Source organism: Tympanuchus pallidicinctus, unplaced genomic scaffold (assembly GCF_026119805.1).
Source record: "Tympanuchus pallidicinctus isolate F22 unplaced genomic scaffold, pur_lepc_1.0 scaffold6, whole genome shotgun sequence".
Lineage (NCBI taxonomy): Eukaryota > Metazoa > Chordata > Aves > Galliformes > Phasianidae > Tympanuchus > Tympanuchus pallidicinctus.
The window spans coordinates 20,876,932-20,901,160 of NW_026294780.1; the positions used below are offsets into that span (position 1 = coordinate 20,876,932).

Below are 24,229 nucleotides of genomic sequence, written 5' to 3' on the forward strand. Positions count from 1 at the left end.
CGATGTATCAGCTTAAACACTGCCTCATAAACGCAACAGCTGGTGGATTTGTGAAACGAGGGCAGTCAAACATCATTAATTAAGAGGGTACGGTTAAGGTGATTGACTCGTCCGCCCCTCTGCTCTGTCTGCCCGCCTTTCAGAAGCGTACACAGTAGTACTGTGTGGCGACACAGCCTGCAGAGCTGTGCAGAGCTACAGAAAGCAGAGCTCAGGTGTGGACAGAGCGGCCCGAGGTAGGGCTGGACGGAGAAGCCGGGAAGGCCCACCGCTGAAAGAGGGGCTCGGTGCAGAAAAGCGGTTTGAGCTCCCGTTCAAAGCCGCTGCGCGGGCTACAGCCGCAGGACTGCAGGCATCTGAACTCACGAGGCGCGCAACGCCAGCGCACACCGTGAGCGCAGCAGTGTGGGACAAAGAGCCCGGTAACTACACGAGAACAGGGGTCTGCACTGCGGTGGGCGCCGTACAGCGCTCGCAGCGCTGCCTTAACACAGCCGAGACCCGGCTGCGCTCACAGACACAGATCCACCTCCACCCCCGCCGCCGTTCCGCCGCTGCGCCCGCCCACAGGGGCGGCGCCCGCTCGCAGGGGCGGCAACTTCCGCCTCTCGTCAGCCCCGCCCCTCACCTCGGCCTCGGCTACACGCCGAGCCAATGAGGGTGGGGAGTCTCGGCGGGCAGGTAACCGGCCGCCCAATCGCAAAGCCGCCCCGAGGACAGGTGGGGGCGGGGCTCGGGCGCGCCGCGCCAATCGGTCTCGGCGGCGGCGGCGCCCCGTCGCCCCCGCCCGGCGGGCTCGGAGGTGGGAGCGCGGCGCGCGCTGGCCCGGCCGGGGGGCGGGGCTACCTGACAGGAGCGGCGACACCCCCCGGCGGGGCTCGCGCGCCCCAACAGCCGCCGCACGCGGGGCCGCCCGGCGGCCGGACTCTCAGGGGAGCGGAACGGGACGAGCCGGCGGCAACAGCAGCCTCAGCCATGGCACTGGCGGCCCCGGAGACTCGCAAGTTCACGCGGGCGCTGAGCAAGCCCGGCACGGCGGCCGAGCTGCGGCAGAGCGTCTCGGAGGTGGTGCGCGGCTCCGTCCTGGCGGTGAGCGCGGCGCGGCACCCCGGGGGCTGCGGGCGGGGGGAACTGCGGCGCGGCCTCCGAGAAGAGGCGGGCGGCGGCCCCGGGGCGGGGACGGGGCCTCGGGTCCCTGCGGTGCGCGGGGGGGTCCGCAGGAGGAGGCGCCGGCGGCGGCGGGGCACGGCGGGCACGGCCGGACGCTGCCTTCCTGTCGGCTCCTCCCCGGGCAGCGCCGGCGGGGGGCCCCGCCCGGTAACCTGCCGCCACGCCGTCCGCCCCGCTTCTTCCCGTTGTTATTTTGTGCCTTTTGTTTCGCGAGGAACGGGGCCGCGTCCGAGATGCGGACGGAGGCCTCCTGCCGCCCTCCACCTGCGGGACGGCTGCGGCTCGCACCTCGCCTCGTTCCCAGCGCTCCAGCGGCCGGGCGAATGGTGCAAAAGTCATTTTTTCCGTCCTAACGCCTCGCAATTAGAGCACTTTGTTGTTGTTGTCGTGTTTGGTGTCTCGCCTCGTGCGGAAGGATGGCAGGGATCAATTGAGTGTGCTTGGGCGTCCCTCCTGCCTGCGCCGCGCTCGCTGCTGCACGGTTTGCTGCATTAATTTAAGCTGAAGTGCTGAGCAAGGTTGGGCAGAGCTTCTCGTAGGGCTCTCCTTCACGCTGTGCGTTTGTTCTCCGCGTGGTCCTGTTGTCTCCCTGTCTTAGTGAACGTTTCAGTAAGCTCTTAACCTTGTGTAAGTAGAGAGATTTCGGTGCTGGGATGCCGGAAGCTGTTCTACCTTCTTTGCTTTTAGCCTCCTTAATGCCAAGTGTGGTCTTTGCTTCTCTGTGCTGCTCGTTAGAACATACGGCTTCTCCTTTCACGTGTACGGATCTATGACAGGACTGCGTGCTGCGGCTGTAATTTAAAGGCATGCTTTATGAAAATGATATCTCTGAAATTAAATTACTCTTTATATAACTGTGGTTTGAGGACTGTGTGACACAGGTGTTAATAGGAACAGTTCACAGTCTGCCTGAGTGACAGCTTTCCACCAAACATGCGTGCATGCACTGAACATCTACTTGACATTAACACTTCATCTTCTTCCTGGATAGGAATGAGGGAGGGAGCATGAAGGGGGTTCAGGTATGAGGTATGTCACGGTAGAAGTAAAGTTACTCTTGCAATACTCAGCAACGTTTTCTTGCCTTCCTTGCCCCAACAAAGCATCCTTTTTTGCCTCCATCCTTTGGATGTATTTTCCTGAATTCACTTGTAATTGGTGTCATTGAGATGAGTTGGAAAACATTTTCCTCGTTCTTTTATTTCCTCAACTTGATCAAATACATCAAATTATGTTATTCAGTAATATTCAAAGTATTTTTGCTGCAGCAGATTATTCTGCACAATTCTGAAGAGCTGAAAGAAGTGAAGTTAAGTGGAATGCTGGATGAGTCTTGCTTCATAGAAGGTCTTCCCTTGCTGTTTTTGAACGTGAAACCAATGACTTGCCAATCAGGACAGGTTTGTGATCCTTTTCTGTTAGTTTGGCATGCAGAGCAACATCCCTGTCTGTCTCAGCCTTGTGCTGAAGTTCACCCTCTTGTGCCAGGGATGTTGCCCCTGCTGTTACGTCCTCCCTACTATCACACCCCGTACTTGATTACCGAATTCCTCTGTCCTCTTCACATGATGCTTAAATCCTGTAATAAAAGCCTAGTGATACCAACTGTTCCTTTATGAGTTAATTTTTGAATTTGCTGTAACTTTTTATAGGGCATTGTGATGTTTAGGATGAAATTATACTTTTTTTTTTTCTCTGAAAAGGAATTTAGGATAGTACCATTCTATACTTTAAAAGTATTAAAAATAAGAAATAGTTACTTCTCTAAGTTGACTGGCTTCTGGGCTGACAGAATTCCTGGCTTTTATTATCAGAGAAGTTTCTTAGGCTGATATGATAGATGCAGGATTCTTATCTGTATTGAAGTGGTTGTGGAAGGTTCTATTCAGAGCTGTTGCTTTAAAGACCCACTTTTTTTTCCCTCTAATCTGCCTCAAAAGCTCTTTGGTAGAGCACCCCTAAGGATTTTCTGAACTGGGTTGTCTACAAAACATTGCTCAGCATTAGTAACTAATGTGATCTTACTGTCATCACTGGATTCATGGACAAATTCTGAAGCTTTCCAATACTGAAAAAATACTGAAACTATTTTCCTTTGGCTGGGCTTGCAGTGAGGGTTCTGGAGGTAAAAAGGAATGAATTCAAGCTTGCAGTTCATGGTGGATCGTCTGTCCAGATGCGTACAACCAAATATTGCTTCAGATTGTACATCTCTGCAGCAGGATGTGCTGAGCATTGACACAAATCATGCCATTATTATTTGCAGTAGGAGACAGAGAAAAATTGCTAATTCTTGTGAAGCTGTGTAGATTCTTGTCTTTTTGTTGTAGCTTATAGTTAACCACCCCATCCATTTTTGCCATCAAAAATGTCTGTCTTGCACCGTTTTAAATAAAAAGCATCTCCCATGTTTAAATGAGGCTTACCAGATAGCACTTCTCAAACATGCTTATCTTCTCTGCTGTATAAATGTTCCTAGAATCATATTCATGAAAGAGGATTGAGAACAGCATTATCAGTATCATAATAGTATGACATATCTTATATTTTCTTATTGCTTTTCATTGGAGCTGAACGTCAGCGAATTTCAGCCAACTGATAGACTAAAAAGCCTGGCTGAATAATAAGCACATGTGGTTGGCCACGCTAGTTTTAATCAGAATGAAACAAGCTATCTGCGCAACTTTTAAGATCTCATCCATTCTTTTTATTTGTTTTACTTTCCTGAACCAACAGGTATGGTTCAGTTGGCACAGTTGCAAATGTTATTATTTGTCTATCAACTTCTCATTGTCTATGGCACATAAGATAAATATTGGTCTGTTTGGATTCTGTTTTTGCTATTTTCAGCATATTAGCATGCTTGCTTAACATGATTTTCGTGTGCATTGCCACTGTTCTGACTAACTTGTTTTGACTTACATTGTGTGACTTCATGTTGGTGCCTTTGGCTATCCAAATACATCTATGTCTGGGAAGGAGGGTATGGGGGTGAAAAGTCTGTTTCTAAAACCAGCAGTCTTATCAAGAGCAGATTTCAATGCAATTTTAGCTTTATGCATAACTGGCAGTGATCTCTTTAAGTGGTACTGTGTTACCTAAAACATAGTAGAGAGGTGGAGTTTGGTGTCTCATTCAGTGAAATGATAATGATAAATTATTGTAGTGACAAAGTAGGTGTTGTACCTTATCCTAAATTAACCTTACATTTAAAGATGGATGAACAAGCAACAAGGAGAATGGCATGCCAAGTTGGCTCTTCTTTTGCCAAGTTAACAATAAAATGCCATTATCGTGTATGCAGATAAAGATCTACATGTACCAAATATTTTGGCAAATGTTTTCTCTATAGACAAATCAACAGATTATCTTCTGCAGTTCTCCTTCTTGACTTAATACAAAGTTGGTTTGAGTGTTTGAAGGCTGAAATAATCACTTTGGGGCTTTACATGTAACTTTAAGTACCTGGTAGAGGCCTAAAGTTCTAAAAAGTCTTGCAGAAAGTCAGCTTCTCAGATGTAGAAGAAAGTTGATATATCATAAAAAGAGTGCTTGGATCTCCAAAACAACACTTGGATCAACAATCAGAGGAGGTTTATTGTTTGATTGGTTGCTCTTTATTTAAGGAGGCTTATACTGGACTTGAACACAATTTCAACTCCATCTTTGCAATCCTGATCTTTACTACATGATTACTATGCTTTAACACGCTGCTTCTCCAAGAACACTGTTACTTGGAGGATTGTGCAGTATTCATTCTGGCTTGGTATTTTTTGTCTGATTTGTGTGTCCTTTCATATATCCTGTACACAGAGAGGGTTTGTGTGCTTTTCTGCAGTGTTTGCTCTGTGTACGGTGAATGGAGTATTTGAAACCTCATCAATGGTGAGATTTTTAGCTGCTGTTGTATAGAAGGAAGTAGTTCCCTCTTTCCCTAAAGCAAGCCAGCAACTGAGAAAGTGATATGTAATGCTGGAGGGATGCTGATACAGAGAGCAGAGGGTGGGAACAGTTGATGGATGCTGTAAAGGTGGAAACGTGGATAAAGTTTTGAGCTTGGAATGTGAAATTAAATACGTAACGATTTTGGAAGAAATACACTGTTATGAATGGGTGAGTGAAAGCAAGGAGATGAGAGCTGATGCTGAGGATTTCCAAAGAAAAGCAGTTGCTGGTTGTTCAGCATCATCCCAAGGCGTCTCAGCCTGAAAGAGCTGGGTGCGGATTGTGGTGCTTCGTATCTGAACTGTTGAACTCTGGGGCGGAGGGTAGGAGGGGAGGATGATGCTCAAACCTGAAGAGGTGGTTTTAGTTTATGGCATGCACAGCTTACATTTCCTTAAGGAAATAAAAATTGGTGGCGTATGTGATCTTTGTGATAAGTATGTTAATTTTACTTCAACAAAGTGCATGGGAAAACCTTTTCAATTGGATGCAAAGCAGTAGTAATGGAATGGTTGTTTCTGGCACGTCTGGTACTGCTAAGAGGACTTGTTGGGTATGAGACATTTTTGTGGTTGGGAAGATTCAGAGGCTGGGCTATAGCACTAAAGTTTCTATTAATAAATACCTTAGGACTTGCATAAATTTTAAATGTCAGTAAGCCTGTCAGTTAAATGTCAGTTCAGAAAGAGATTGTGAGGGGAAAAATTGTTGTATGAACAAAAATATAATTAACCCATTCAGCAGCAGCAGATCATTCTTGTTAGCTACATCTGATTTCTTAGTATTTTTATTTTTTCTAGAGTTTTTCCTAGCCCAGAGATAAGGATAATTGTTTGAAATAGGAGTAAATGCCTTAAAAACTGTTGTTTCTAATACAGCAAACATCAGGTGTACAGTGGTGGTAGATGGCTATGGTGGCAACAGCTCACACAGCACAGAATGCTGCGGTTTTTCTTCTCTCCCTCCTACTAATGCCATTAAAAGCCCAAGCAGGATCACATGTTTGTATCTCAATAGCAGTGTAACTTCTCAAACCTGAAATGAAACTTGGGAATTCCACAGCTCTGATTATTTTTCCCCACGTTAAAGATCTAATGCAATAAACTTAAAACAGCATGTCCAGCTTAAAGCCACATGTTTGGTTATACTGCGTTGTGACCTATGCCAATGTCTCAAAAAGGTCTGTAATTACTAGTTCTGAAAACTCCACCTTTAATATCAACAGTTTATTGTTTCTGCATAGGTATCATTGCTGAAATTACTGTTAAGTGTATATGGCTATTGGGGTGATTGATCACTTGCCTCTGAGTAGTGCCTGAGATTAGATAACCATCACGTGAATGCACTTACATGTGAAACTCAATCATTGGTGGATTTGACCATGTTACCTGATGCTGTATTTTTGAAGTAGATCTAAGACTGCAAAATTCACACGCTTTCTTTAAAAAATATTAATAAAGAAAAGGTACTGGTAAGTCATTGAAGCTAATAAGGGGAATTCTTTTTCAGATAGCAGAATGCTTGGGTGCATCGTTCTGAGAAATGCATTGCATGTATTGCTTTTACTTTGAATTTCTGTAAATACTGAGAGGGGGATTGGTGCTGGTGGCTCACTGTTGAGATAGTGTCTCATCTTCATCACTGGGATCCAAGAAACTGAAATTTGTGATGGAGTTTAAAGAATTTACCTAATGTGCTGATGTTGAAAATACGGCATATAAAAATGTACGTAATCCCTCTTTCTTAGCTAATGTTTAGTTCTGGTTTTGAGGGCAAATGATCTTGGGTACACTACTTGATATGGGTACTGAAGGCAAAGCTCCCTTTGAGAGAAGAAAAAGACAGATTCATTCTTCTTTGTCTCTCCACGTTCCCCTTAGACCATCTGTGGCCATCAAAAGCATTAATTATACAAAGCGTAAAATGCATAAAGCTGCAGAAGTAATCCATGTATTACACAATGCTCTTCTCATTGGAACATTTTGGAAATAGCATACCTAAAGATGAGAAGATACTCTAATTATTCCAAGCATGTAAACTTATCTGAGACCATACAGAGGATAGGCAGGTGTGTGGGGGAAGGACTACATTCTATCTTACTCCACGGGCACTGATGTATGTAGATGATTAAGTTCAAGATACTGTGAAATAATCTCAGGTCTCGTATCGTGAGAGAGCTGTGGGGTTTGTTTTTTCCTGCAGAAGTACTTCAAGTTATTCTGGTGAGAATGAAAGTGAGCGCGTATTAACTCAGAATTGAAGTTTCCTGTACTATCAAAAACAAAACAAACAAATGAAAAAACAGTCTTAAGGGCCGTGAAAACAATTTGCTTTTCTTCATGTGTGAAACAACGACCAGGATTTCATTGGTACAATGGACTGTGCTTGGGAAAATGGTATATGAAGCATCCAGAGGTCTTCAGAAAGTTGAGCAGAAGCTCTGAAGGGGATTTTTATGAAGCAAACCCACTTGGAGAGCAAACATTTGGTAAAAGAAGTCCAACATCTGAAGCAGATACTATTGCTGCTTGTTGAAAGAAATACCAGCTTTGCTGCAGACACATTAAGAAAATAAACTCAATCTGACTGCAGGGGCGGGAAGTGGGATTCTTTGTGTAAAGATGAGTTAGTGAATCTGTTAGAGCCCTTTGTCATCCCCTCCCCTCTGACTGATGATTCAGGTATGAAAGGAGGAATGGGGAATTAAGATTGCCTTGGCGCTTTCTGCTGCTGGCTCCAAAGATTGCTGCTTGCCTTGAAGGTTCTGGCAGTTGAAGTGGGGCAAAACTAGAAAGAGGTGACTAAGAACCTTTGATGGAAACTTTGTGGATCTCACACCTGTGACCGGTGAGACTAATGTGTCCCTGCTTGGGCAGGATTTGGAGCAGGTGACTTCAGGCAGCCGGTTCCAACTTCAGCCATCTCGTGTCTCCATTCTGTAAACTTATGCTTTATTTTAGGTGGTGCTGCCAGCCTGGTGCCACTGATGGGTATCCAGAGCAAAAAGAAGGCAGCAAGAAAGATAACTCCAGGGGTGTGGTGGGGAGTCATCATTCTCTCACGCTTTTGTGTCCTCAGTCTAAGATGTTAGATTGCTTTTTAAGAACAAATTAACCTTAGCTCTGCGTCTGAAGGAAGCAAGCAGATTGCAGTCTGATTCAGACTGGTGTATGTGGTGGTGTCGGTGTGTATCCAAACCTCAGCTGAAATTCTACTTCGAAGTCGCTGGGCCCAGGCCAGCCTTTGGTTTGGGGTCTTCTCCGAAGGAGAGAGGGGAAAAAAAAAAAAAGGCATTCATATTCCAGGACCAACTGGAATTTCTTTCTGCTCACCATCAGAAGGAAAGGATATCAGGTGTTAAGAGAGAAATTTGTTATTTAGCCCTTTGAATATCGTTGTATCCAAAAAGAGCAGTTCTGGATAATTTTTCTGTCTGAGACAATATTGTCGATACCAGTAGTTTAAGAAATGTGGACTTCATAATTCTGAGAAAATCATGGAAAAAAAAGTTTACTTTTTTTTTTTTTTTTTTTCTTTCCATACTTAGCAGTACTCTGGAAAAGTTTCTTCTAATAATCCTAGAAAAGAGTACTAGAAAACAAAAAAATATGGGACAAAACCACTAATAGTACTTACACCCCATTCTTCTGAAGGTTTGAAACCTTGAGGGATCAAGTTTGTGCATAAACAATGTTACAGTCCCTACCAGCTGAAATTAAATAGTCCCTTTTGTAGTTTCTTCTACTAAGAAACATAGTTATTCACACAGTGGGAGTATTGAGTGACTGGACATGGAGTTGTTGGAGGAGGGCCACAAAGATAATCAGAGGGCTGGAGCAACTCCCCTGTGAGGACAGGCTGAGACAGCTGAGTCTCTTTCGTCTGGAGAAGAGAAGGCTCTGAGGAGATCTTATAGATGCCTTCCAGTACCTGAAGGGGCCTACAGGAATGCTGGGGAGGGACCTTTTAGGTGGGCAGGTAATGTCAGGACAAGAGAAAATGGCTTTGAACTGGAAGAGAGTAGGTACAGATCAGATATTAGGAAGGCATTCTTTACTGTGAGGGTGATGAGACAGTGAAACAGGTTGCCCAGCGAGGCTCTGGATGCCTCCCTCCATGGAAGCATTCAAGGCCAGGCTGGATGGGGCTTTGAGCAACCTGGTCTAAAGGGAGGTTTCCCTGCCTTTAGCAGGGGGGTTGGAACTAGATGTTACAGGTCCCTTCCAACCCTAACCATTCTATGACATAGAATTAACGGAATAACCAAAATATATTTTAAAAAATCCTTCAGATTTAAGTTCAGTCGCAACATTAACTGAGAATGAGTAATGCTGATTCAGAGCACCTAGAAGACAGGAAGGCGTGTAATACAGAGCCGTCATGTACATAAATAATCCTTAGCTGCTGCTTTATGTACTTGTGGTTGCTTTTTGATACTGAGCTGTAGCTGTGGACTTCAAAAGAGATAGCATGGTGACAGACATTGCTCTAGCTTGGGAAATTTGAGTCATGGGCTACACTGCTTTTGCTACATTCAGTGCTCTGTGGTTGGGAAGGAGTTATTTTGTGAATTCAGAGTAGTTTATGTTTTTACTGCTATAAAGTTAATCTTCCCACAAGGAGTGACTACATGTTATACTGAGAATGGGTAATGCTTTCATATTATTAAGTAGGAAAAGAATTTCAATATCCATTTACATCAGTGTGTAATGTAATACATTACAATTTGTGTGTTATCGTAGGTGAAATCCTAAGTGTAGTTGATTTCAGGGGCCTCAGGTTCAATGCATGTGAATATGTAGAAATGTAAGTTGTTGTCAGATTGCATGTTCAGAGCCTGTGTTCTTCATGTTAAGTTCTTTACAGAGAGAGTGGTGAGGTGCTGGAACAGGCTGCCTAGAGAGGCTGTGGATGATGCCCTGTCCCTGGAGGTGTTCAAGGCCAGGTTGGATGGGGCCCTGGGCAGCCTGGTCTAGTATTAAAGGGGAGGTTGGTGGCCCTGCATGTGGCAGGGGGGTTGGAGATTCATGATCCTTGAGGTCCCTTCCAACCTGGGCCATTCTGTGATTCTGTGTGATGTGCTTGTGTTTTGACACGTGCTCCAAAGAAGGAGTTCAGTGGGAGAAAGGGATAGCAGGATAGCTGTGTCTCAACAGATTTGTGAAGAAATTTGAAGTTAAATACTAGCATTGTGAGCTTAAAACAAAGTAGTTGAAAAGGCTCTGTTATTGAAATTTTTGAAAGGTACTCATCCAGCTTCCAGTTTGAAGGCGTTGCCAGTGTCCCAGTGCAGTGGTGTTAAGTGGTACTTCTGACCTCATTCTGTTAAGCACATTTGCACTTTCCTGCACTGACTTGCACTAATACTTTTGCCTCTGATTCAGTAGGTGATTTAGCTGAAAGTCCTCGTTGTATGTTTGCCATTAAGAGTGTTCAAGGAGCTTCACTCTTAGTGTTTGCTAATCCAAAGGGGATCTTGACTTCTTGGTGAACGTCTGATTTGAGTCAGTCTAAAAAGAGCATTCAGGTTAATGAAGAGGCGCACTTTATAATTACTTGCAGGGTGCTGTTCCAGTTTCCTTCAAAATTCTCTTGGGAGTCTTGCTTGCCTGGCCTGTTATGCCATGGAGTTATTTGCCTTGTACTGTGCATGGCCCAAGAACGTTGTGTAAAACTTCTTCCTGGCCGTAACATACAGCGTAGTCCAGAGGTTTTCTCTTACGAAATGTGAGGTTTCTAATAGGTAAAAGAAAGAATTCTCACTGTATACAGTCTTACTGGTAAGTTTTAAGGGACAGTGCTTCCAGCATAATTTTTGGCAGCTAGGGGTATGGTGGAGGGACCTTGGAACTTGTTCCTTAACAAGCTAGTAACAAAGGAAAGGAGAATAACCTGAATCTGAATAACCTTTGTAGGGGGAATAAAAGCATACGTGAACTCTGAGTTCCTGATACTCTTCCCTGAACACAGTATAATTGCTCAGAAATTGGGCTTTAACTATTCTTTCCTAGTCTGCTGTATTTTGTCTGTACTTCAGTATGGTTTCATCAGTATTGCTGAAAATAATATCCTATAATTAGTGACATGTTCTGCACTTAATTATAAGAAGCATATGTTGTGGCTATCATGTTAGTTGCCCAGAATAAAAAGTTGTCAGAGCCCAGAGTCAAAGGGTCAATTTGAGGAAGCTGGAAGTTTTATAACCACTAGATGGAGTCATGTGAGCATGTTTCATACCAGAATCCTGTGCTATGGCTTGAAACAGAAGACATCTATAGCTCCTTTAACTGTTTTATGTCTCATGCTTACTAATGGAAGTTCATTTGCTCAGTGTAGTTGGGCAACCTCCTGAAGTTCTCTGGGTTATTCTTACTATGGCTGCCCCGAAGATATACTTAAGTTTGAACTTAAGGTGTGTGCCTTACTGGTTACTCCCCAGGCTCACTTGTGGATGAGAATGTGTTATTATGTGTATAAGAATGGACTTGTGAGAAGGCTGACCTTTTTGTAGCTCTCAGTTATGCAACAGTAAAGTACTAGCTATGGCATTTAGTATTTTGTAATTAGTGGGGTTTTAAATGTGTGTATCTCTCCATCAGCACATACATGATACTGTGTATGCAAGATTAAAATCTCTGAATTACCATTCCATGGGTTGCATCATTTAGGCTTCCTTCCCACTCGGCCAGACGTAAAAAAAGGCATAATAAACATTCCCTTGTATGTAGATTAAAATCAACTTATGCTATTAGCTGGCTATGACAGGCTTCTGTGGCTAATGCTCCAGTCTTCATAAGCCTTATTTTTGACTTTTTGACGTATCATACGGATGATAAACTTGCTTCTGGTCTTCAGCCTGATGATATAGTTGGGGTTTTTAATGTTACAGTAGCTTTTTCATTTCTCTGTGATGTGTATGTCTTTGGGCCTTGCTGAGTGTGCGGATTCTCATTCAAAATTACATGCTGTTGTCAAGATTATCTCCTGGAGGAAGCATAGCTGGCCTTCTTTTCAAGAACAGAATTCTCTTGGATCTTTTCTCTGTTTCAGTGTTTGATGTGTGGCTACCTGATACAGTGCCAAGGAGTCATGCGAGGGCACGGGCTGAAGGACAAATATGAGTTGCTTGGTCCAGTTCCCTGCTCAAAGTAGGTCTGGTTGCTTGGAGACTATGCCGGCCTAGTTTTACTATCAACAGATGGGGAGATTGTTTAATTTCAATGTTTGACTACTCTCATGGTTAAAAAGATATATATATACACATCAAAAACTCCCTGTATCTAAATTAAATATTGCATGCGTTATCTCTTGCCGTCTGACTGCCACCAAGAAGAGCCTGGTTGCATCCTCTCTTAACCTTCCTGTTAGGTGGTTGTGGATAGTGATAAGATCTCCTTTGAGCATTTGCTTCAAGCAGAATTATCCAAAATCTCAGCAGTCCTTGTATCAGGCACCAGAACCTGAATTTTCTGCTTCTCCTCTAGGATCACAGTGGTACATTGGAACTGTTGTTTATTCTTCTCCCTCTTGCAGGGCTTGTGGATCTTAGTTCTTTCCTGCAGCTTTACCAGACAAAAGCCAGTACCTTGGTCTGGATTATCTGGTTATTAAGGCACTCCAAAGGCGCACCGTAACTGGTGTTTGTTTTAACCCTTCTGAGCTTAGGCAGCTTTGGGCCCACATCTCTAGCATTCTGAGCTGATCCACAGACAGCTGCCAGATGGAAGGAAGGTAGTGCTCCACCTACAGATGCTGTCAGGCTTTGCGGAAAGCTGAGTTCAGTCAGTACGTGTTAAAATCACTAAGGAACCAGATGCTCGCTCTGTCAAGGTGACGTCAGTTTGGCTATGTTAAGTATCAAGGACAATTGATTTGGTAAAATTTTAAGTACTTCAAATGTTTTAAGGGATCAAACGTATTTTTGTGCCTAAATGCCTGACTGAATTGCATTCTTCTGCAGATAAGGCCTTGTGTCTTTATGAAATGCTTTCCATTAATGGTGGCATGTCTGAAGACAGAATGCCCATGTTGTTTTGTGGTAACATACTTGATGGGAAACTCTCCTTAGTTTGATTTCTGTCTAGTTGCACCTTATAAACTCTTATTACTGAGAGTTTTACAAGGTGATTTTAAATCAATTCAGGTAGCTTTTCCTTAAAGACTTCTATCTTTGTAGGGTGCTAACCAGCATCAAACCGAGACTTGCAAGCATTGGTTAAAATGGCCTGATTTCTGGCACTTGTTTACTTTTTACCTACGAGATTCTGCTTGCTGGAACTCACTTGGTTGCTGTAGGGCTGCTTAATATTTGGAAGCCCTGTGGTATTGCAGTGAAGAGAGATCATTAGACATTTGCTACAGTAAGGTTATGACTGGTGGTTAGGCTTTTAAAGTAATTGTGGAACTTCTCTTAAGCAGTTCCCAACAATTACTTTGGAGAGTGGCTAGAGCTTCTTCTATGTTACCTGTCCATGACTTAGAGGGACATGTCCTTCTGAAGAAAGGATTTCATCTTTTTAACTTCAGGAATCTTGTAGTGCAGTTGGTACTGGTCCAGTATAGTACATAGCAGGGAGAAGCTTGATGCATCCCCTATAAACCAGGGAGTCTAGTCTAGGAATGTAGTATTTGCAATACGTGCTAATTGGAACAACTGGGAATGTGCAAGCAGACCTTTTTTCACAAAGAGAGGTAACATTATTCACGTCCCCTCTCCACAGCCCTTCTTTCCTTCCCTAAGGGAGAAAGACCTTCTCGTAAACCAAGTGCAGCTAAAGGCAGTTTGCAGTGTCAGCTTGCTGCTCATATCATGAACAATACAATCTTGTTCATATGTTTTGTTTGTATGTTTTGTTTACTTTCTAACCATTAGATTAAAATGTTTGGCTACCTCAGGCTGTCCCTTAGCTTTTTTCTCTTGGTAGAGAAAGTTCCATCAGACCCTCAGAAGAATTTTTCCGTCATCCTGGTTTCACTTTGAGATGTAATTCCGTTAATGAATAGTATTACAGTTGTGTCACATTTCTGTCTGCGTGTTCACTGCTTTGTGCAGTGCGGGGTGCTCACCACAATTGCAGGAATTTCCCTTGTAAAGCTGGGAATCTCCACGTTGCTTCACAATGGTGACACAGGAAAAAGTCAGCTTGTTGGCAGTCTGCTTTACGTATTCGCATTTCTCACAGTATTAATATTTAAGCACCTGGTCACGCACCTCCTCTATCTATTCCCATCTCTTATGACCTTATGTTTATCTGCCTTTCAGGCTCAATTTGGAATGCTTTTTATGTCATTGTTATCACTGCGGTATTGATCCCAGTCAGTTTCAGTTGCCTTTTTAAAAATACTGTAGGACCATGATGCTAAATTTATTCAAGATGCAGACAGAATTAAATTTGCTCTTCATCAGTTTTGAATTAGAGCACCTCCTGAGGCCACTTCCAACCTGTATCATTCTGTGATTCTATCATCTCGTTTGTGTTCTTCAATGAACTCTTTGTGTGTTTCCACATCCTGTGTGGTGCTTTAAAAGCGAGGCCATTTTCTCGCCATTTGAAAGAGCTGTCTGATGCATGTGAAGCCGCTCTATAATGAGCAGAATTTGTGCTAAACACTTCATCCTCACTTTATTTTTTTCCTCTGCCCAAAGCTACTCCTTATTGACAAACTGCTGTAACACAATTTATATTTCTTACAATGTGTGGAACGTGATAATGACTGCCCTGGAGAATATGGGACTGGAAGGAACTACCTGGATTGCTGTCAAGTATTGATTCTTTTTCCTTTTAAATCAGTGTTTCTACATACTATTATACCGTATTTAAGTTAGAAATGTAATGCTGAGATGTGTTAACTAGCTAGATGATAGGGAAAAATGCTAGTAAATCTTGAATATTTCTTCTGAATCATTCATTACAGCATTTCCCTAAGTTAGTTTGAATGGGGACAAATGTGTAGCTGACATCATTGATCTGTTCTTCCCCTCCCTTTGTGCTTCCCTGAAGTCCCTTTAATTAAGAATAATCAAACAGTCATTAAAATAATAATAATAAAAAAAGAGTACAGCTATTTGCTATCAGTGACTTCATGAAGTCAGTTCTGGCAGATGGGAACTCACTACTCCAAGTGGTGACTTGTATGCGTGAGGGAGAAAAGAAGAGATAACGACAGTTGTCAGCATCCAGCTCCCTTGTGGTTTGCCTGAACTGAGAACAGCACACTGATAACATGTAGGTTAGATTGAAGGGTTTTGTTTCTCACTAGCAGCAGTAACTTAATTTCCCTTCAGTTTTGAGTCCTCGCGTGTGACACTTCTGCTTTTAAACATTAAAAAGCACAAATAGGTCAAGGAAAGAAATGTTTGCTAGTACGAACTCTGTGCTAGGCATTCTGGGAGTGTGCTTTCTTGCAGCAGATGAGGATTCTTTGTGGCTGGCAGCAGAAACTGCAGCAGTATCTTTGCAGTTTCCTTTCATCTTTAATTATGTTCTGAGGATCTTTGAAATCTGGGAGCTGTTTCCCAGACCCTCCGGAATATCTTTTCATCTCTCTTGTGGAGTACAGCGCATGCTGAAAGCCTCTTATCTTCTTCAGCTGAGGTATCCTTTGCTTTTCATCACCCTCTGATTTTTTTCGGCGGCTGGATTTTTGGCAGTGTTTGGCTTAAACAAATAGGATTACATTTCAGTAGCTGATGGCTTCTAGTTGAGGAACGTGCTGAATGTCGGACATAATGAAGATTGTACAAAGAAATATTTCTGCAAAGCACAGAGAAATTATCCGAGCTGAGCAAAGGAAGACGACATTCTGCAAATGCAATCAGGGCTGCTAGAAATGCAAAATTCACTGGATTTGGAATGGGTTGCACTACAAGTGTGGTTCTGTTTAAAGGCATCCGAACAGTTTTTGAGAGAAACTGTGGCTATATTTGCAAACAGCAAGGGGAAAACAATGCCCTTGAATATACAGCATTCAGCTTGCCAGATGAAGATTCAGGAATATTGGTTCATTCATCTCTGGTAAATACAAACTTGTTTCAGTAATAATTTTATCTGGTAATTGAAAGCTAAACTAAATATCGTGCTTATTTAACGTCTACTGTGTACAGACTTGGTATTGCCTTCATAGTATAGCATGCTAGTGCATGTATGTGACATGTAATACACGTGTGCATGCATCTGTAACATCAAAGCTTGGGCTTCAAATCTAAATGATATAATGAGTGTGTATGAATAGTGTGAGCAATTTGCTGTCTGTGAACAGGATTGGTACAGAAGATCATATGTTAAATCTTCCTTACCGTGCTCTCGGAATGTATTTGGCACTTCAAATGGAGCACAGATAATTGCATTATTTGGAAAAACTGAGGAATGCATTGCTGGAAAAATGGTAACCCAGGATTTAAGGTTTATTTTTCAGATGCATTTGAATACTTTTTTTATTCTGTGAAAACATTCCGTTTCCATTTAAGTTACTGGAATGTGTACAGGAGCATTCTAGAAGAAAAAAAAAAATGGTTAAAGGAAGCAGTAAACTGTTTTCTGCACCTTCTTTGCTTGCAAAGGCTTTTTTAGGTGTTGCTTGATGCAAAGAAAACCTGCTTTAAAGTGAGACTGTTGTCTTTGTACCCCGCAGGTTAATGACGCATATGTGCGTCAGATATATTACATTTAGGCTTGAGGGGGTGGAATTGCAATAGCTAACGAGCACTGCTTGCTTCAGAATTGGATGAGTGAAGGAGTTAAATATTTATTTCGATTAATTTGAAGTCGCTTGTTAATTGCTAACTCAACAACAAGGCAGTTGCAGTAAGAGGGGTGTGGTACCTTGGCATTTCGGCAAGCTTGGAGTGCCTGCTGCCATACCCATGCTGTGCAACTGCAGCTATGGAAAGCCTTCAGAAATATAAAGCTGTTGCCTTTATGCTGGTCAGCTTCGTTCTTGTTGAACTGAAAGATGAGAAAAAAGGGGTGTCTGTGTGTGTATGTGTGTGTATGTATATACACAAATATATACATGCAGGCAAGTAAAACTTCAGGAAAGAATATGTGTATGTACACAGATGTATGTACATGTATGTATACACATGTGTATGCATTGAGATATATATGTATATATATGTATACACACACATCACTTAGTTTCCAGGAATGAACTTGAACTAGCTTTGGCTGCTTAAAATAACTGACAGTATGCGTATTGCCTTTCATGATAGCATTGCTTTTCATAAATTCTTAATATTGTTGGCTATTACAAATAAAATGGCTTCTTCTAGGTATTAGAAGCCTCTTTATGCTGTCAGGACGTGTTAAAGTTGACCTCATATGGATGGTTATTAGACATTTGTTAAGGGCTGAACAGTGAACTGACTTTGCAGTCAGTTGAATTCAAGACCCAGTACCTTTACTGGCCTTCCATTACACAAAAAGTTAGGTGAGAAACAAATACTCTTAGAATATGATACAGAATATTGGAGTGAGAAATCATTTGTATTATGTATTTTTTGTTTGTTTTCCTTCTTCATTGTTGTTTCCTGTGCTATTTTTTTTCCCAGGATTAATTTCTCTTTAATTTGGGCCTGCAGAATTGGTTTGCAAAGCAGTAAGATTAACACAAAATATCCTTTGTTTTCTCACTACTAAAGTTCTAGATCTGTTAATTGGGCTTTTCTTCTACTCCAAAAGTTGAAAATGCTTTTAAATAACGTAAGTGGGGTCTATTTTTGGTAGTGTTTATTTGTTGCTATTTTCCATATAAATATTTATATTTGTATGGCTTTGTCACCTTGGTTTAACTAAAAGTAGTGGGTGAAGATGAGTTTCTTCCCAGGATAAATAATTGAAGGGTTAGTATGGAAAGTTGTGGAATTGACAGGTCGGAATGACTTCCTGCTCACTGTACTGGATTACTGTAGTTTGTGGAAGCAAAAGGTGAGAGTTTATAAGAAAAAATCTGGCCCTTCATTGAAAGGTGACAGTCTTGCCAGTCACAGCTGATCCTCGCTATGGTTTTTGGTGACTCAGACTGGGAATAGTTGCTCCTCATTTACCCCTGAAGAGTGGAAAGCAGGAAAGACACCGCAATCTTGGCAATAGTGACAAGTTATTTTACAGAGCTTATCTAAATGTGTACAAATAACTCTAATACTTTTTTTTTTTTTTTTTTCTTTCCACACTTTGCTGTTAGAACCTGTTTTTTGCCATTTCCTCCTCCTTTAAAAGACTGATTTTCAGCAATAGAAAAGACCTTGCTTCTTCTTAAGAAGCAAGGCAGGTGAAGACTTGAGGAATGCACTTCCTCAGGAGGGAAGCTGCATGGTTAGTGTGCAAAGAGAATGACAGCGTGTGTCACCTTCCTGTGTTTTCCTTCACTGTGGTGTTTGTTGCAACAGATGCATGTGTGGGTGTATGACTTCACCTATTGATTTGTTTGTGCTGTAGCGTATATTACAGCTGCAATTTATTAACTCTGCCTTTTTGGCTGTTCCTGCTGTCTGCTCTGTTTAGCTAGTTTGGATCCAATATCTCCTGATACACAGCTGTTGTCAAAACGCCTGTGAGTTTCAGGGAGTTCTGCAGTGTAATGACACATTGTGCCTCTTGCAAAACTGGTGTTGAAAATCTGAACATTTCCTGTGAGCAGAAAGTGGTCAGGCAGTTCTCCTGGGAGGAAAAAGCTCCATCCTGTGAAGAAGAAGCAAGGAGGCAGCAATAGTTTGTGCAGTGTTTGCTATATGATTTTTTTTCCTATTTAACTTTTAATCCAGAGGTCAGGAAGCTGTATCTAAAGTCTTATAAAGTCTAATTAAGTTTTATCTTAAGCAGGTGTACTTTTTTGATTGCTTGAAGGAAATAAAGGATAAAATGAAGGCTGAACGAGAATGTCCTTGGGAATACAGTTTATTTTTATCCATCTGAGATTGTTTGAGCCTGCAATGAAAATGCTGTATCACTCATATAGGAACATTTCTAGCTTGTCATATACACTTCATCTTATTCTACATCACCGAATTTGAAGGACCTCACGGGATCTCTGTTCATTGGGGTATAAACCAATGTTTTTGTAAGATTATAAATTTAGTTTGAGATAATGCAACTTTTAACAAGAAAATTAATGGAACTGTGTTTTCTTAAAATGTCCACCCAGGTCATATTTCTTTTCGGTAAATGTTGAAGAAAACATTCTAATCTGCTTAGTTTTATGGTAAGTTGAAGGATGTGAAACTTACAAGGAATGGCTGAGGGAGTTGTGACTGCTGAGTCTGGAGAAGAGGAAGCTGAGAAGGGACTTCATTGCTCTCTAGAACTACCTGGAAGGATGTTGCAGCTAGGAGAAGGTCTGGCTCTTTTCTCAGGTGACAAGGCACAAGGAGATGGCTTCAGGTTGCATCAGAAGAGGATTGGGTTGAACATCAGGAAGAATTTCTTCACAGAGAGGTGTCAAACACTGAAAGAGGATGCCCAAGAAAAGTGGTGGATTCACCATCCCTGGAGGCAGTTGAGAAACGCATGGATGTGGCTTAGTGATGGGAGTCAGTAGGTCAGGTTGATGGTTGGACTTGATGGTCTTGAAGGTTTTTTCCAGTGTAAAAATGATTCTATGATTGTATGGAAATCAATTAAAATACATAATTTCTGCTATTTTGTTGAATTTTAAAATTACAGTACTTTGCTTTGATTTTCCTGTGACTCTTTTTAGTCCATTCGCAGCATGATATTTCGTGCTCCTTCTGATGTGTTGCAGTATCTTGAAGTTTGGAGTGTTTTATTTTCTCATGGCGTTCCATCTTATGGTCAGATAGTATTTTATTTGCAATCGTAGTATGACCAACAAATATCTAGGGGGGATTTGTTATTCTACTGCTTAGAGCCTAAAAAACTGTTTACAGTGGTGGATAAGGATGAAAAATAAGCATGGGAGAATGGTGATGTGGGCATAAGAAAACCAACACGAATTAAAAGTAGCTGTGCTAATAAAGCTGTTGGCATGTTGAGTGAACGAAGAGGGTAGCTGGCTGTACTGGTAAGGCCAGTGGAGAAGACAGAAATTCTGAAGTGACAAAGCTTGAGTTGACAGACAGTAATCTTCTTTTATATGTCTGAATATTGCAGAAAGCAGCTCTATTTATGCTTGAAATATTTCATTTTATTTTTTTAACTGAATTTGCTTTCCATGTCACGCTCAACACTACTGTTTCTCCCATGAAATTTTACAAAATGTTAGTTAAAGCTGTTTAGTAACTGGGGTGTGTGCAGGATGTGGCCTAATAATTTAAATTGTTCTAAAAAATCATTAAACATGACGTGGAAAAACATTAATTTGAGTAACAGTTGTTACATTTGTGCTTACAAAATTCCCAAGAAGAAATGCAGGGCGTTTTGGAGTAGTGCTTTAAAACAGGTAGATTTGGGTATTTCCTGGAAACGGAGCCAGCAACCTCCTGTTATAGTAACTGCAGCTTCTTAGTCCCTGTAACCTGTTGACTTTACAGCAACATCCTCATTAGGCCTTATTGAATTTTTGTGTGGCTGCAGTTCCTGTGCTGCTCATGAGTCATTTTGTTCATAATGAACTGGGACATCTTGGAAGTGTACCCAAGTCTGCATACTGGAAGATTGATTAACGACAGCAGACAGCTACATCGTTCTGGAAGTAATCTCCACAGTAGTCATTTAAGTTGGAAATATTTTTATTTCAGGCTAATATTAAATTACTTTTGAAAAGTGATAGTGTTCTTAATTTAGCATACAATGTGCTTATAAGGTTCATTACTAAAAGGCCTTATGTCCTCACTGTCTGACTTAACAAATTAGTATGAACTTGTTCCTTCCGAGTGGAAAAGTTCAGTGGGAACAAAGTAGAAATATAGAAAAGAAAAGATTCTAGGGAAGTGAGGCTGTTGAGTGAATGGAATTTTTTTTGTTTCTTTTTTTTGTTGGTTTTATGTACTTAAACAGCTTATGCAGCACTTCCCTTGTGTGCAGGTAATCAGGCTGCTGTCATATCATGCTTAAGCTTGCAATTGTATTAAAATTTAGCTTTTACCCATCAGCACTCAGAGCATTAGACCTCATTAGACCTCTTAATAAGGAAGAAACAGACCTGATTGCAACATCTTAACTGCTCCGTAGCTTTTCTTGTGTTCTTTGTGTGAGAACTTTTTAATCTCCTTTCATCTTTCTGCTTTGGGTAATGAAAATCTACTATCTTATGTGTTGACACGTAGTTTTGGCTAAATCTCCTGAAGGATCTTGTAGAATTTTCAGGTTTTTAAACTTTTCTTTAGACTCTTAAGAGGAAAGTCAGCAGGAACAATTAGGGAACAAATTCATTGAATGCATCGTTCCTGAAACAAATGAAAGTCTTTGAAAGATGCCTGTGAGAAGTTTGTTAGACCTAGGTTGGCCAGCACTCAGTGTGCTGGCATGCAAAAGATATTGAAGACTGAGGATGAAATCTGGGATAGTTGTTCAAAGTCTAAATATGTAAGTTCTTATTTGTCCATAATGTAATAGGCTGAACGTGCAGTCTCGGTTCACAAATAAAATCATAGAATCACAGAATGGCCTGGATTGAAAAGGACCGCAATGACCATCTAGTTTTACCCCCCTGCTGTCTTCAGGGTCGCCAACTACCAGACCAGGCTGCCCAGAGCCACTTCCAACCTGGATTAAAATATATAGTTAATGTATACAAGTAACACAACTTTTTAAAAAATATGTTTTTAGTTACAACACAAGAGGCCAACAGAAATGCGAAACTAGTGAGATATTTAAACTTGTTTTTGTGAAACTAATAAATGTGTTAACTTATTTTATGAAATAACAGAAGCCTGAGTTTAATAACTGAATTTGAGAAATTACATGTTTTTTGTTATTAGGCAAACGTCTTCACAGGTGCACTGCATGTAGGTAGGTTGAAATATTAGTGACAGTCACTGTGTTTAATTCGCCAAGAGGCACAAGTGCATGGAATATGTAGTTCATATAAGCTGCAATTCAACTGAGTGTGTGGTGGGCATGAGAAACAGTACTGCATTGCACCCTCCCCCTCTGCAGCGTTCAGTTGTCACTTTTGCAGTCCACACTCAAGCTACATGCTAATAACTTGTGAAAAATATTGCTAAAAATCACATAATAACATTACAAGTTTACTTTCTTGTGAGGCCACGTGGCTATCTGTCTGCCTAGGGCCTTGTGTGGCTCACAGGCTGTAGGTTGGAAACGTTTATTTTAAAGCTTTCTATGAACTTGAGTAATAGGAATGAGACTTCTGCAGTGGAGACAATGTAATTTTGTTTTCAAAATTAGAGTCTAGAGTTAGTGAACACTAAAAAGGACTTGACTTTTCTGTTTTTTTGCTGTTGTTTTAACTAATTAATACTACGGTGTGCTTTAGGAACAGCATGAAATATGCATTTCAGCCATCTACACATGCAGATATCCTGTTCTGGTGTGGAATTAGATGTGTTTAGAGTAAAGCTGGGAGGAAGCTGCTAGCTTTTGCTAACAATGTTCTTGTTTCTTAGAAATCTACTATTTGAAGATTAGTATTATGGAGTGGAAGGACCACTGCTGTTCTTCAGGATTGCTTGGCACAGAGTTGCTTCTGTCTGGGAGGTGTTCTGACTTAGGTTTTTGACTTGCATATGTCTTTAATCAGTGTCTGTACTGTCCCATTAGTTCCTGATAATTGTAAGCTGCAGTCCAAGTAGTAAAAGAGCCATCTTTAATCAAATAGTGCTCTCACTGCCAGTCTCCCTGTCTATGTGGAGATAGAATCATAGAATAGAGTAATAGAATCATAGAATTCTTAGAGTTGGAAGGGACCTTTAAAGGCCATGCTGTCCAACAGGAGTTGGACAGCAATGAACAGGGACATGCACAGCTAGGTCACATTACCCAGGGCATTATCCACTCTCATCTTGAACATCTCCAGGGATGGAGCATCAATGATATCTCTGGGCAACCTGTGCTAGTGCCTCACTGCCCTCACTATAAAAGACTTTTTCCTTATATCCAAACTAAATCTACCCTCTTTAATTTTGAAGCCTCGTTCTGTTGCCACAGACCCTGCTGAAGAGTCTGTCCCCTTCTTTCCTGTAGCTCCCCTTTAGATATTGAAAGGCCGCCCTCAGGTCACCTCACAGCCTTCTCTTCTCCAGTCTGAACAGCCCCAGCTCTCTCTGCCTGTCCTTGTAGGAGAGGTATTCTATCCCTTGAGATGAACACCGCTCATCACTGATATTCATCTTGACATTGAGCCATTGGCCACCACACTCTGGACTTGATCCTGCAGCCAGTTCTTCGTCTGTTGAACAGTCCACCCATCAAATCCATTTGATGAGAGAAGAATGTTGAATGACACTGTGTTTAACTGTGTTAAAGCTAGTGAAAAACAGAGGCAATTATCAACAGCCGCCATAGCTTCAGTAAGGACAGTTCATGCCTGTCAAATCCGGTGGCCTTCTACAGAGGGCTTACAGCAGTGAATCATAGAATCACCTCTGTGATCATCTAGTCCAACTGTTCACCTACAACTACTATTGTCCACTAAACCATGCCTCTTACTGAGCATTTCTTGAACATTTCCAGGGAAAGTGTATCAACTGTTTGCCTGTGCAGCCCATTCCAGCACCTGAGCACTGTGTCTCCCAACCTAAGTGTCCCCTGGCACAACTTGTGGCTTTTCCCTCTTATTCTACTGCTAGTCACCTGGGAGAGGAGGCTGATCCCCACCTTGCCACAACCTCCTTTCAGGTTGTTGTAGAGAGTGATAAGGTCTCCCCCAAGCTTCCTCTACTCCAGACTGAACAGTTCTAGTTCCTTCTGTTGTTTCTTATAAGACTTATGCTTTGGTCACCTCACCAACCTTGTTGCCCTTCTCTGAACACGCTCCAGGGCCTCGATATCTTTCTTACAGTGAGAGGCCCAAGACTGAACACAGTGCTCAATTTGTACCTCGTCATAGCTGAGTACAGGGAGACTGTCACCTTTGTGTTCCTGCTGGCTGTGCTGTTTCTGATAAAAGCCAGGGTCTGTATCAGAAGACCGTGGCCATCAGTCTTGGCCACCTGGACACTGCTCGCTCATGTTCAGCTGCCTGTCTACCACTGCCT

At 42.0% G+C, this 24,229-nt stretch overlaps 1 protein-coding gene across 7 annotated transcripts in view; it reads left to right on the forward strand.

Annotated features, from left to right (window-relative positions):
• Positions 1-801: 801 nt before the first annotated feature.
• The window catches only part of LOC128092197 (dedicator of cytokinesis protein 9), a 120,241-nt gene continuing 96,813 nt past the window's right edge, over positions 802-24,229 (forward strand). For 3 of the 7 annotated variants that reach the window (XM_052705790.1, XM_052705799.1, XM_052705793.1), the window contains exon 1: positions 802-1,089. In XM_052705790.1, the coding sequence (XP_052561750.1) occupies positions 976-1,089 (114 nt within the window). In that variant the 5' untranslated portion in view covers positions 802-975. Of the gene's footprint in view, positions 1,090-15,530; positions 16,131-24,229 lie in introns of those variants that run through there. The other 4 variants (XM_052705788.1, XM_052705791.1, XM_052705792.1 and 1 more) reach the window with 2 other exon arrangements.